General features: G+C 35.6%; 1 protein-coding gene across 5 annotated transcripts in view; it reads right to left on the bottom strand.

Annotated features, from left to right (window-relative positions):
• The window catches only part of LOC125679482 (uncharacterized), a 109398-nt gene that overhangs the window by 68092 nt on the left and 25904 nt on the right, over positions 1-15402 (bottom strand). For all 5 annotated transcript variants that reach the window (XM_048918735.2, XM_056154396.1, XM_048918733.2 and 2 more), the window contains 2 exons: positions 6092-6180; positions 3257-3363 (listed from right to left, as the gene is read on the bottom strand). In XM_048918735.2, coding sequence (XP_048774692.1) covers positions 3257-3363; positions 6092-6180 — 196 coding nt within the window. The remainder of the gene's footprint in view (positions 1-3256; positions 3364-6091; positions 6181-15402) is intronic.

The raw sequence follows: 15402 nt of genomic DNA, 5'->3' as shown, positions 1-15402 counted from the left end.
TGGTAATATTTAGGTACAATTTATCAAAGTTGTTCCACTTTCATTTCCTTTTCTGAAAAACGCCAAATCACATCGGCAGTCCAAATTTTTCCTCTCAATAGCATTAAAGAAGATATTTAAAGTTGTATGGTCCGAATTACGATAATTTTTTTCCATCTTGTAAAAATACTATTAAGTCATCACATGTTTGTAGTTATGCGGCTGTATGACATGTCATACATTATTTCACCTGTTTTAATCAAAATTATTTTATTTTATATCAGTGTTTACAAACAACTGCATCACTCTGCCATTTCAAGTGACCAGTTCAAACTTTCAGATCATCGGTGATCTTATCTGTGTAAAGCTGTGTATTTTGTTACAACAGTACCGTGCCATAAGTTTAAGGTAGTACTCTACATCGTCATAATGGCTGACTTCCTTTAAAAACATGGATGAAAAAATCGATATCAACAATATTTGACTTTTCCTTTGATATTGAAAATATCAAATATGTACCTCTTAGTAATTTGTTGTTTTACGTTCTTTTAGCCCTAAAATTAGACAGTTGCATCCGATTTGATACATCATGTTGGGATTCCCCTGACGTGGGTGGGGCTATTTATAGACGCCTAACAATGTAGAGTTTATGTGTCATCCGGAACACCTCAGGCCTTTCACCGAAAAACACAGTGTTTTCAGTGAAAGGCCCGAGGTGTTCCAGATGATTTATGCATACCACACTATATCTACTTTCTAAATAATCTTCTCACTATTTTCTTTTACATGCAAATGTTTTCAAGCATGTAATTAAGGGAAAGTTGGTAACTTTAAACACTAAAATTAATCTGCTTGAAAGTACAGTGTTACCTCGTTATATCACCAGCGTTTGTTCCAGCCTATTTTGGCATTATATTCAGGGTGGCATTATAAACAGTTTGGTCATTTTAGTTCATTGATTTGGAAAAAAATCTGGTTGATCAATTAATAAATCATTGTCCTTTTATTGTTGTCCACATATGATACAATATGTAAATGCATGAAATTTTTTTTCTTTAAGTTTTCGAACTTTTCTAAAAAATGCATATTCTGTGCTTGTGCATTTGTAAAACACGTACTAAGTATATCTACAATAGTTTCATATGTGTTATGGTAGGTTCTTTGCTGACTGAATAGGTTGAGCGGTTTACAAACATGCATGTAATGCTGGCTACAACTTTTTTTCTGGAACACAGAAATATGATGTCACACACATGAATACACACAAAAGTCACATGGTACACAAAATTTTCTGCAGTTGATAGCAAGTCCCATCGAATGAAGATTTGGTTAGTGTGCAAACGAACATTCGCGGAAGTTTGCAGCCGATAGTAGTTTTGTTTTTCAGTTGTCATGCATAGGTACTACTGCTGGACAATTTCCGAGACAATTTTTAAATGAGTGTGTTCAAGTCATTATCGCAGTTACCTATGCTTACCCGTGTTCATGACACATATTAAATTTAGTTTCGCTCACTTGTCCAAAAGATGTTTCATACCAAATTTGAAAATAATTGGAATAGTAGTTATCAACATGTTCAATTGTTTAACGCACGACGAACAGGCGCAGACCAATTGCAAAGGCCTATTATTAAGTGTTTCTCTACCGAAATATTAGGTTAAAAGTCAATATTCTATATATTGTTGGGAGAAAAATATGAGTGATATGCAAAGGGGGGGAAAATAGGCCACAGTGTCTCTTGACTGAAATGTCATGAGGCCGAAGTGTCATTGGGCCATAGTGTTGATGTACTATAATACAAGCTTATCTTTTAAAAAAGATTAGGATGCTAGCGCCATATCTATTATCTACTATGCAAGCATCTTCGCTAGTCAAGGGTGATGATCCACGGTGTTTCTCTATAGAGAAATATCGTGGATCGTCAACCTTGGCTAGCAAAGATGCTATGCAAGTAGAGGTCGTAAGAAATGTTTAATAAATTATAAAATTTCTATCATAGGAATTACTTGGAATTTATAGATTTTTAAAGACCTTTATTTTCTGCAAGTGATGTTTGGGAATTTCATTTGTCGGTATTGCAAACATGATAGAAAGATGGTGTAGGCCTATATAATTAACCTACATTAAATGTAATACAAAAAATAGAACTTGGTAAATGACATTTAACTCTAATTTGGCATTCACAGAAAAGGAAAATCATCCAGGGAAACTACATTAACCAGGTCTGAACATGACCAGCAAAACCAAGCACATGAGTGAAACGATCACGGAGAGTGAATATGTGTATATATCCCAGTGTCTTGGACAGAATAAATTTGGACTTTTTGGGCTGAAGTGTCTATGGGCTGAAGTGTCTATGGGGCCGAAATGTCTGGGCTGAAGTGCCTATGGGTCAAAGTATGTCTTTGGGTCAAAGTGTCTGACATTCACATCCATAACATCAATGAAAATGGCCAAAATACAAAATATATCACAATTCTCAATTATATCATATGCAATAAATAACCCTTTAACTACTATATATATATAGTCCCTTATGTACAATTTTCACTAGGGCTGTCACGGTTCAAAAAATTTTCGGGTTGGGACGGTTCTAAATTTTTTACTTCGGCTTCGGGTATTTCGGTTCGGGTCTATATAACTATTTTAAAAATCTAAAATACAGTTAAAATCAAAAACCCTTATTGTGTTTTGTCACAATAATTACTCGGGGGACGTGGACCGAGGTTTAGACTCGACATCCATGGTACTAGAAACAACATTGTGACTTTTACTCGTTTTCATCCATGCTTACAATGTTTTGTAATTGAGGATGTTGCTCCTATGGCATATTTTCAATGCGTCCTGTCAGACATATATCTTACATATACTGTCATTATTTACACTTTTGTCCACAATGCCATCATTAAACAATTGATAAAAATACAGCCACCTTTGAGGATTTTGACGACATAATGGTTCTATTTTAAAACCAAACCCGAACTGAAATACGGAGAAATGGATCCGAACCCGACCCGAACAACACGACCCGTGGTTTTCGGTTATTTCGGGTACCCGTTGCAGCCCTAATTTTCACATATCCATAACAAATAAGAGACAAATTTGTCTAATGAGAAAGATAACATGAGAAATGGATACACACAACCATTGTTCAATGATTTCAATACGACTAATATGCCACAATTACTGTTTCTTACTATTAATAACACCATTTTTCCCAAGTGGGATTTGAACTTAATCAATGTGATCTCAACCACTGGTCCATCATGGTACTGACCTGCAGTACTGGCAGCGGTTTCTGTTGACTCTCATTATATTGCACTGTTGATTTTTTAAACATGGTCGATACTGAATTTTCTGCTGAATACTGCGACGGAAAAAGCCCTGAAAAATATTCAGACTATATAAAAACGATTTATCCAACTTACATCTTGAGACACAGTGACTTATTAACTTTTCTTTTACCTTTAAATCACCAAGCAATTAATAAATCAATTGACATCACAATGAGCGTAAAATTTACCCTTACAAGAGCAAATCTGTACACTGTATTAACAAGTCTAATGAAAAGTATAAATCTTAAATATTAAGCATTAATTTAGCTAGTTTTCTTTATCCTTTAGGAATAGAGCTTTAATTGCTATTGATAGCAATCATAATTGGAAATGTGTTCATTTGTTATTCTCTCAACATAAATAATGAACATGAAGACAAAAGGCCCATGGGCCTGCTTAGCAGTTCTCAACTGAAACAAAGTATTTCACTAATATTTTTTAAAACCCTTTTCCAAGTCAAAGGAACCATGGTTGAACAAATTTGTTGCAACAAAGTCAAAATTGCTTGCTACTCATTCCAAAATTTAGGAACCTTATAATTGAAAAACAAAAAGGCCCACAGACCTTATCTGTCACCTGAGTATTAGTTAAAAGTATCACTATAGTCCCAAGGACTACATGTACTAAACATTTTGTGTTGTGAATATATAAGCTAAATTCTAATATTCAGCAAAAGTACACATATACATGGAAAACAAGATGAGTTCTTAACTCTTATTGCCCTCAAAAGAGCCTATACTGACAAAAAGGCTTTACATAATATAATTTATGTAACATTAACACAATATGACTAAATTGGACCTGTCCAAGAGTCAAAACCCTGGGGTGCAAAACTCACAGTTTTGGTACATCCTTTTCTGGTTTTCCTAAATATGCATTTAGTTTTTATACAATATCAGCAAACTTCAAGAAGTCTTTCAGATGATAAAGACAATAATCACAATAATGGTTTTGGCTCCACCTTCGAACCAAACCCTTACCCACTAGGATCATGAAATTTACAATTTTGGTGAAGGACTACACTTACTACTTCTAAATATCCATTTAGTTTCAATTTCATATTAATAGCATTAAAGAATATATCATTTCACATATACACTATATATACCAAGTTTGTCCCCACCCTGGAGTCAGACCCTCTACCCCGGGATCATGAAATAATTTTTGGTAGACTGGCTTTCCTGTTCTGTATTACACATAAACACTATATACCAAAGTTTGGCCCCGTCCTGGGGTCAGAACCCCTACCCCAGGGATCATAAAATTTACAATTTTGGTAGAGGCCTTCCTGCTCTACATCATTATGCATTTAGTTTTTCTTACATGTGTGTGGTTCTTGAGAAGAAGATTTTTGAAAATTGGTCAATTTTGGGCAGTTTTTGCCCCACCCCTAGCGCCCCAGGGGGGTTGGAGTCCTGTAATTTACAATCTATTTCCCCTTGTCCCTATGATGTTTCATACCATATTTGAAAAGAATTGGACTGGTAGTTATTAAGAAGAAGTTAAAAATGTTCAATTGTTAACGCAAGACATGCGAAGGACGACAACCAATTGCAATAGGTCACCTGAGTTTACTCATCACTAAAAATTAAAATATCCATATTCAAATTCTGTTTCCTTGTCCGCAATTCTTTCAAATAACCCTCTGTCTCATTTCCACTCTCATTTCGTCAAACTAGCAAAAATATCAGAGTTCATGGACTTTATGATCTTCGTGGCGTCTGACTTTAACACACGTTCTTCAGATTTTTTATGTGATTTCGAAATTTCTCAGCTTTACAATGCTGTCAAGTTTATAACTCAAGCAAGCTGTCACAATGATTGGACCTTTCGTGTCATGTTTTGTACACACAGCACGTCATCCCCTTTTCGCCGTCATCTCCCCTTCTTTCCACTTTGGTAAAAACAGGCGCTTTCCTTGTTCAACTTCTGGTTTACATTTTGGAAGGTTTGATACCTCAGGAATGTCTCGCCAAGTGGCAAAACCTCAACCAAAAATTGAACTTCGATTATAATAGGACTCGGATCGGTCGGAAAGAAAAATGTTGATCGGACAATTACGGTCGCCAAATGCGCAACCAGAATGGAAATTTGGGGTGCCCACATGCAAAGTATAGTTGCCAATGCAATGGGTGAGCAGTAATTTGGAACCCTGGGTGTATGAAAACCATACTGGAATTGATATTCAGAACAAATTTTGTACTACTTTTTGTGTACAGATTTTTCAATCAAAAATCATGCTTTCTTAAAGCCATTGTATAGATTTGCAGTTGAAAAAATATCACATGTATGCAATAGATACAGATTAACAACAAAGATGTTGACATACATACAGACAAGGTGATGTGAACCCAGAATTTACAGGTGTCTTCCTGAGTAGAGTATTTTTGTGCCGAGTTTGAAAACTATGGTGGAAACTCTGAGTTATCGCATCACAACAAAAATGTTGACGGACAGACAGACAATGTGATTACTATAGGGCTCCCACATTTCATGCGGGTCCCTAAATATCTGACAATGTTGACGGACTGACAGACGAACAGACAATGTGATTACTATAGGGCTCCAACACGTGGGACCCTAAATATCTGACAATGGGAAAGTATATGATTTCATCATGATATGAATATAACATCAAATATCTTTGGTAAAATCCCTAAATATATTGCTCCTACTCTGTTCCAGTCTCTATTATCACTAATATAATCAAATTACTTTGTGATACTAAAGAAGATATATTCTTAAACCTTGGTGAAAAACTAGATGAGCACACCCACCTTGCATCCCTCGCAGGCATGAACACCATAATGAAAGCCACTTGCTTTATCTCCGCAAACTCGACATAGCACCGTGTCCCCGTCAAACTCTATAAACAAGAGATAACCGATTAATTATCATAAAGATTGGACTTTCTCAATCAATCTCTCAATGCAACTCCCTATTTAGCATACCTGAGGAGTATTTTGAAATCTAAAAGCATAATTTCATATCATGATGTATACTACGGCTCAAGGTCCTAAAGTCGTGCATGCCCAGTAGTCGTGCGCCATTTTGTTTGTTGTCATTGTTGGTGTCCGTGCCTAAATATCACGTCACGAGGGGATGATTTTCGAAGATAATTAAAGAGAGTATCCATATTTTTACAATGAGTGAAATATGGAAAGCAAACAGGAAGAAATGATAGTAATACAATTATACACCCTAAATACCCGCCATTTTGTTGATGCCCCCCCCCCCCCCCCCCCCCGTAAAACCACGTGTTAAGCGTGCTGAACCGCAACCGGTGGCCATACCAAGCACATGGCTAATTAGCATAACCCAATGTGAAGGTTATCATGTATTTCGATTGGTTTATAAGGCCAAACATTTTAATTGTTCGTTTATTGAAAAGTTGGTAGTCCTTATGCATTTGGACTGTTGCTCAAAATGTCGGGAATTAGTGTATAGCCATACAAGCTGTCTCTTAATGTTTTTAGACTTCAAAGAAAAAAATCAAATGTTAAGATGAGACAATACAGTCCTAGTCGACTTAACAATGTCTATTTGGATGTCAAGGATGTGTGCATTGGTGTCCATAAGGCAACAAATAAGTATATGCCTAGTGTCACCATCCAAACTCTTCACGTGAAAAGGAAAGTTCACATGGAGAAGGGCACAACGGGATTTATTTGATTTCATGTAATATTTTATTTCCATTCACTGTATAAAAGTGTAAATGCATAAAACGAATGCAATAAAATGTTACCAAACGATAAAAAATGTTTTCTTGGCCTCGTTTTACTGCTGCATCCGGGTGCAATACTACTGGTCCTAAACAAATATGGCCGACATTGAACTTCACTTGTTTTGTGCCTCAATAATAAATTTGATAAAACCACTTTGAAATATTTTGAATAAAGGGACAGTAAAATTTTAACATGGTAAGTTAAAATATCATGTGAGATTAGCTACATTTTACTGTTTCTTGAAACGAATATTTTCTTAAGCGCATGACTAATGGGCACTCGAGGGTATATGCTCATTGTTCTAACATTTAGTATTCTTAAACCAAATTCACTTAAGACTACATCATAAAACAAGAGGCTCATGGGCCACATCACTCACCTGAATCACCTTGGCCCTCCCATTCTTCAGCTGTTGTGATTTTTATAAGACTTTTTTAACAATCTTTCTTCCTATGAAAAATTTTGACCCCATATTGTGGCCCAAACCTAGCCCCAAAGGATCACAACATAACTGAAAATGAATTCACATAACACAGAGATGCTTCAACACCAATATGACTAACATTATTTTGGTGTTCTGGATAACACTAAGGTCACCAGGTCATTGATCATAGTATGATATAATGACCTTGCCTTAAGAAATCTACATACAGAATATGAAAGTTCCATCTTAAATAGTTCAGGATATATAGTTCTGAAGATATTTAACAGGTTACGTTTTCTTTAAAGTAAGTCAAATTTCAAAGTCACAAAGCCAAAGTATGAAGTAAAAGGTCTCGCCATAAGAAATCAATATACAAAATATGAAAGATCTACCTTGAATAATTCAGGAGATATTGAACATGTTGAATAGGTCAGATATTAAACAAGAGGCCCACAGGTTTAATCGGTCGCCTGAGTACTAGTTAAAAGTATCACTTGTCCCAAGGGCTAAAAATCTAGAAAAATTTCCTGTTCTCAAAATATCTAAGCTAAATTCTGATATTCAGCAACAGTATAAAACAAGAACTGTACAGTGTTGGCAGTTTTTGCCCTGCCCCTAAGGCCCCAGGGATGCAGAAGTCCTGAAATTTACAATTTAAGTCCCCCTTGTCCCATGATGCTTCATAACCAAATTTGAAAAGAATTGGAATGATAAGTTGTCAAGAAGAAGTTAAAAAATGATTTATTTTTAAGGCATTTAATAACTACAAAATGAAAAACTGGAGACCAACACCTTGAGGTTAAAATTATATAAGATTCTCACGAGCGGATACCACTTGGTATTCAATAAGGTCTGCATCCAAAAGTATAAAGTTGAAGAAATAAAACAGTTCACCAACACATCATGAGAATGTAGTGTGAATTTTATTTGGTTGACTGGTTTCGACCTTAGCTAAGGGCAGTTGTCATCGGATCAATTTTACATGAAATGATTTTCCTGAAGTAAAAACATGCGGCTGACATTGCTATAAACAACAAAAAATGCGGAGATCTGTACATTATATGGAGTTGCTTAACAATGCAAATACATACAATATTATGAGATGGTTAACATTGTTTCTTAAGTTTTTATAAAAAAGATGTGCGTTTACAAACAAGAAATTCATATTATACAATGCATTAATAAAATAGAGTCCGTGAAGTGATGTAGTTGTTTGAAGCAGACTGTGACGTTTTTTAACTGTGACCTGTTAGGTTGTGACACAATGTAGTATCAATGAACTGATTTCATCTGTCGAATATTTTAAAATAGTGAAGCTTGATTGTACAATGGAATTCATTCAATCGAGACATGGAGGTATGCATGTAGGTCCCTGAGAAGGAAGTATTGTGTATCTCCATCATGTAATACATAGTTTCAATATGTCTCTTCTGTACTCGTACATTCCGTTAAGTGATGCATGGTTGCTGTATCATTGTAATGAAATATAAGAAGTTTTCCATACTCTTTCTTCAGGAGTAGAATTTACTTCTAAAACTCGGGTTATTCCTTTTTTGTGTATTGAGGTAGGAAATACGACTAGTTAGTTGTTTACATATGGCTACATTTTCTTCGGATATTTTTTGAATCTCGGAAGATCCGCCTGGAATTGGTGTAGTTGTAGATTTTCGCCATGGTGTTTTGTATGGGATTATATCTAGAATTTCCGGATAATCAATGTCGAGTCGGAATAAGTTGAGATGTGGAATCTTTTTTCAAGTCGGAATAAGTTGAGATGTGGAATCTTTTTTCGAGTTGGAATAAGTTGAGATGTGGAATCTATTTTGTGGTTATACTGATGCGTAGGATTTTTTATTAAAGCAACATCAGCAACATTTTATTTACTTCAGTAAATTCATTTCATGTAACTTGTTCTGATGACGACCGCCCTAAGGTCGAAACCAGACAACCAAATAAAATTCACACTGCGTTCTCATGATGTGTTAGTGATCAGATGTTATATTTCTTCACATTTAATAACTGACCATTTTGGCCCCATCCTGATACCAAAACCCCTACCCCTGGGATCATCAAATTTACAATTTTGGTAAAGCACTACCTGTTCTTTCTAAATATCAATTCAGTATTAAAGAAGATGTTAATATTTAAGTGTTTTACACATAATCACTATATACCAAGTCTCTCTCCCCCCCCCCCCCCCTTTGGGGTCAAAACCTCTACATGGGGGGGGGGATCACTTACAATTTTGGTAGAGGTCTTCCTGCTCTACATCACTATGTATTTAGTTTTTCTTACACATGCATGGTTGTAGAAAAGAAGATTCTTGAAAACTGGTCCATTAATTTTTGGCAGTTTTTGCCCTGCCCCTCAGACCTGAAGGGTGAAAGAGTCCTGAAAATTTATGTCCCCCATTGTCCCAAATTTGAAAAGAATTGGAATGATAGTTATCAAAACGAAGTTAAAAATATTCTATTATTTACATATTCAATAACTGACCATTTTGGCCCCACCCTAATACCAAAACCCTACCCCGGAAATCATCAAAACTACAATTTTGGTAAAAGACTACCCCCTCTTTCTAAATAATTATCCATTTAGTTTCAATTTAGTATCAATAGCACTAAAGAAGATGTTGCTCAAGTGTTTTACACATAAACAGAATATATCAAGTTTGGCCCGCCCTGTGGTCAGAACCCCTACCTTGGGGATCATGAAATTTACAATTTTGGTAGAGGCCTTCCTGCTCTACATTACTATGCATTCACTTTTTCTTACACATGTGCAGTTGTAAAGAAGAAGATGTTCGAAAATGTTAAGTTTTCTTAAAATAAACTCCAAGTTCAAGGTCACAAGGTCAAGGAACATGATGTGAAATGAAAGGTCTTGCCATACACCCTACCCCCAGGGGCCATGATTTGAGCAAACTTGAATCTGCACTACAGCAGGAAGCTTTCATGTAAATTTGCAACTTTTCAGGCCCAGTGGTTCTTCAGAAAAAGATTTTTAAAGAATTTCCATACTCACATGTACAACTTTGATTCCCTATTGTGGCCCCATCCTACCCCTGGGGGCCATCATTTTAACAAACTTAAATCTGCACTATGTCAGAAAGCTTTCATGTAAAGAGGTATAGCGGTTTTGCTGACGAAACGGCCAACTCTAAAGGGAAAAAGATTTTTAAAGAATTTCCATACTCACATGTACAACTTTGATCCCCTATTGTGGCCCCATCCTACCCCTGGGGGCCATCATTTTAACAAACTTAAATCTGCATTATGTCAGAAAGCTTTCATGTAAAGAGGTATAGCGGTTTTGCTGACGAAACAGCCAACTCTAAAGGGAAAACACCGGTTTCCAATAATAGATTGGCGTGTTATTTTTAAATGTAAGGCCAACGTTTTTAATGTTTCGTTAACCAAGATAAATAACTTCCGCAGTTTAGCATTACTGCATACGACATTTATATGAGTCATTCTTTAATCAATAGACCATGTTCATATGTGGAATGATGAACAGTACAATATTTTCATAGGTGCATGAATATCACACAACAACCCTTTTACATATGGCATTACTTAGCTCACTGTCTTTTTTCTGACATGGCTGCAGCACCTTTCATAAATTTCATCAGTTCACTTGCCTTTGGTTGATAATTCGAGTGTTTAGCTTTGGCTACATATCATATGACAGTTGCTACATGAGTTTTTATACATGTATTTACTTTAGAGAAGTCAAACTGTATAACAGTTCTTTTCCTCCCTTGACCTATTTTTACGTATTACATGCTGTGCATTTGTGCCCCTTTTCTTGTAGTATTTGTTTAACTTTTTGTCAGCCACATTACGGTTTGAAATTCCTGTGCACACAGGAACAAGTTAGTGTAAACAAACCGAACTACAGTGATCTCAGAAAAAATTCCTTTTCTTTTAAGACATAACCTGCAAATATTGGAAGTTATGATGAGAATTACTAATATTTTTTATAATATATGTATCACATTTATAACCCCCCCCCCTCCCTCAAGAAAACGACCCCCCCCCCCCCAAAAAAATGAAAAGCAAATTAAATAAATAAATAAATAATTGGGAAAATATTGGACTTGAACTCGGAATGTATACTTTAAGCGTAAGGTAAGATTACCGATCACTTTAACCACTAGGCCAACCAGGCACGTAAATTTAAAGGTGTAACGTTTGACAGGCTGCTAAATCTCAAGGTAAATTTTGAGAACAATTTTTGTCGTATTTTAGCCATTTTCAACAAAAGGGCCACCTTAAAACAAATTTCCTCAAATGGACTTATGTATAGCCATACTCAAGTAAAACAATTTCAGTGTTTTATTTCTGGTTTACGGTGGCCTTTTACAACAGTTTGCAATTTTTAGGCCCATTACGTCACATCTTCTATATACTATAATCACGGTGATGTTTATGCTTATCAAATAAAGATACTATCAACATATTGATATCTTTATTGAATAATTTGAGTAAACACAAGTATAAACTGAGATTGTATTTTGTAAAAAATGATATGCAAGAAAAAAGTATTTATGTAGGCGAAATTGCATACCAAGTGCGCTATATTTCTTTCAACTTTCCTGGCCCTGTGGTTCTTGAGGAGAAGATTTTCAAAAAATTTCCCTGCATACTCACATGTTAAAGTTTGATCCCCTGTCATAGCCCCATCCTATTCCTGGGGGGGTGGGGGGAGGTGGGGGAGGGGGGGTGGGGGTGTCATGATTTGTACAAACTTGAATCTGTACTATGTAAAGAAGCTTTCATGTAAATTTCAACTTCCCTGGCCCAGTGGTTATTGAGAAGATTCTTAAATGACCCCAACCTATTTTTGCATCTTCGTGATTATCTCCCCTTGGAGAAGGGTTTTTATTGAATTTTCATTTCAACAAACTTAAATTCCCTTCACCTAAGGATGCTTTCTGCCAAGTTTGATTGATATTGGAAAATGTGAAAACTTCACAAAGACGGTCTGACGAACAAAGGGTAATCAAAAAAGCTCACTTGAGCTTTCAGCTAACTTGAATCTGCACTATGTCGGGAAGCTTTCATGTAAATCTCAGCTCTTATGACCCAGGGTTCTTGAGAAGAAGATTTTCAAAGATTTTCCTTATTTATTCCCATGTGAAACTTTGATCCCCTATTGTGGCCCCAACCTACCCCCAGGGGCCATGATTTGAACAAACTTGAATCTGCACTATGTCAGAAAGCTTTCATATAAATCTCAGCTCTTCAGACCCAATGGTTGTTGAGAAGAAGATTTTTCAAGATTTTCACTATTCCCATGTAAAATTTTGATCCCCTATTGTGGTCCAAACCTACTCCCGGGGACCAAGACTTGAACAAACTTGAATCTGCTCTATGTCAGGAAGCTTTCATGTAAATTTCAGCTCCTCTGGCTCAGTGGTTCTTGAGAAGAAGATTTTTAAATGACCAGACCCTATTTTTGCATTTTTGTGATTATCTCCCCTTTGGCCCTTCATTTGAAAAACTTGAAAGCCAATCACCAAAGGATGCTTTTGGCTAAGTTTGGTTGGAATTGGCCCAGTGGTTCTACAGAAGTCGGGCCAGAATTAAAAAGGAGTTTGTTTGCCATCGCGCGACCGACCCATTTTTAACTGGAAAGTTTTTAATGACATAATTTCGGCCATGTTTTTTTTCCACTCAATTTTCCGACTTCTGTTTTTCTTTCAAGTTTCTATCCGCGTTTGGTTCATCTTCACGAGTCAACGGTTATTGATTCATTACCTCGCACCATGCTCGCATCAGTCACCATTCAAAACACGGGTTTGGGACAGGTGATGACGCAATAAGCTAAAATTAATTCATCCAATGAGATTCCTCGTTTAAGATGCAAGTTTGGAAAGAGCAAAAACAGAAAGTAAACAATGGTCTTTGTGGGGTACTTTTCTTAACATCAAGAACATTGCGTATTGTTTTTATTTTGTAACAAGGTAACTAATCAATAGCCCTTGACTTGTGAAGATGCGTTTTGTTTTATTTTTAGTTTTTTTCTTTGTGGCGTTTTGTAAATCGCCGCAATTTTAAGCGCTCAAATGATCGATTCGGCACATGGCATACTGGTAGAATTTTATCTATCCGACGAGGCATCATTTGATAATTATGTACACAAACAACAACTGTGTCCGATGAAAATGTAAATGGGTACCCCGAATATTCGGAAATGCCCGCAATTTACCGAAATGCCCCCAGGAATTAGTTTTCGAAACACCACCTAAAAGTATCGAAATTTCCCTCTAATTATATAAATTAATGCATATTCAGTTTATATATGTTAATCTTTTATGATAAAACGTTTTTAAATTTGTGATTGTAAAAGGGAATTCAATTGTGTTCATTTCTCGCATTCACGATGTTTCAAAACAAGATAACTCTAGCAAAATTTATACATAAACATAACATATTTGTATTTTCCAATCAAGGGCCCTCAAGGGGCAGCATGGGATTTTTTCCCCTATACAATATTTGTTTGAATTGCAAAATACATATGAATGTTAATTTAATTCAACTTAAGCAATGTATATATATAATGATTAGGAAATAATGGTTGAACACATTCTTCTAAATGAAAGAAAAATAACATGAGTTACCTTCCTTAGATTAACACAAATTCTAATAAAACAAGACTTTTTTAATTAAAAAAATGATGTTATTTTTTCTTCAGAGACGGTATTTTACACATTGAATCAATCTTTCAATTTAACTTTAAAAAATTGATTCAAAGGGGAATTTCATTAGTTCTAATGGGCATTTCGGTAATTCGAGGTACCGGAGAACTAGTACGGATTTAATGTATCAGAAATCGTTTGACCAACACCATTGAACATGAAATTGTGTTGAGTTTATATGAATAATGTTTCAGAACAACAACAATGCTACCAAGTTTCAGTTGCATAATACATGCATGTTACATTGGCCATTGAGAGTAAAATCATGGCAACCAAGACCCTAGACAAATTTGAAAAAACAATGGACATATTCAAGACCTGGAAAACAAACACCTACAAAACAAGTAACATATCAGAATAACAAAATGATATAAGAGCTATACACAAACTACTCATGTCCATGAAGTTAAAACTGCACTTTTTAGAGAGGTTTCTGACAGTTCTGCAAGTAAGTCACTGTTATAGGGTTAATTCATCAAAAGAACATAAATTGAAAAAAAATTTAAACTCAAATTGCAAAATGATACATTTTTTTGCTTTCTGGTACAAAGATATGCCTTTTTCTTTAATGTTCAGTGAAATTGCAGAAATATTCTAAAATTATTTACAATTACAGTACTTATCCAATTTTCACTATACTCAATTTGGCCCCACCCATTAACCAAAACCACTACCCCTGGGATCATAAAATTTATAATTTTGGTAAAGGGCTACCTGCTCCTTCTAAATATCCATTTACTTTCAATTTAGTATCAACAGCATTAAAGATGTTATTTAATTGTTTTACACATAAACAATACTATATGCCAAGTTTGCATGGCCCCACTCTGGAGTTAGAACCCCTCTTCTCTGAGGATCATGAAATTCACAATTTTGGTAAAGGCTGTCCTTAGACCTTGCTCTACCTGACTATGCATTTACTTTTTCTGACAGATGTGTGGTTGCAGAGAAGAAAATTTTTAAAATATGGACAATTTTTGGCAGTTTTTGCCCCGCCCCTAAGCCACCAAGGGTGCACGAGTCCTAAAATTTACAATTTATGTTCCCTTTGTCGCAAAGATGCTTCATCCCAAATTTCAAAAGAATTGAAAAAAAGTATTATCAACATGAAGTTAAAAATGGGTCAAATGGGTCGTATTATGCATCTAGTGTGTTGTGTGAAGTGACGGTGTGTTTTGACACCTTTTGCTTTCAGCCTGCACTGCTGGCTAGCTAATTCTAGTGAAAAGGGAGCAG

The sequence above is a fragment of the Ostrea edulis genome, chromosome 2 (assembly GCF_947568905.1).
Source record: "Ostrea edulis chromosome 2, xbOstEdul1.1, whole genome shotgun sequence".
NCBI classification, from domain to species: domain Eukaryota; kingdom Metazoa; phylum Mollusca; class Bivalvia; order Ostreida; family Ostreidae; genus Ostrea; species Ostrea edulis.
The sequence above is the reverse complement of the archived record's forward strand: the minus strand, read 5'-3'. Positions and strand labels throughout refer to the sequence as shown.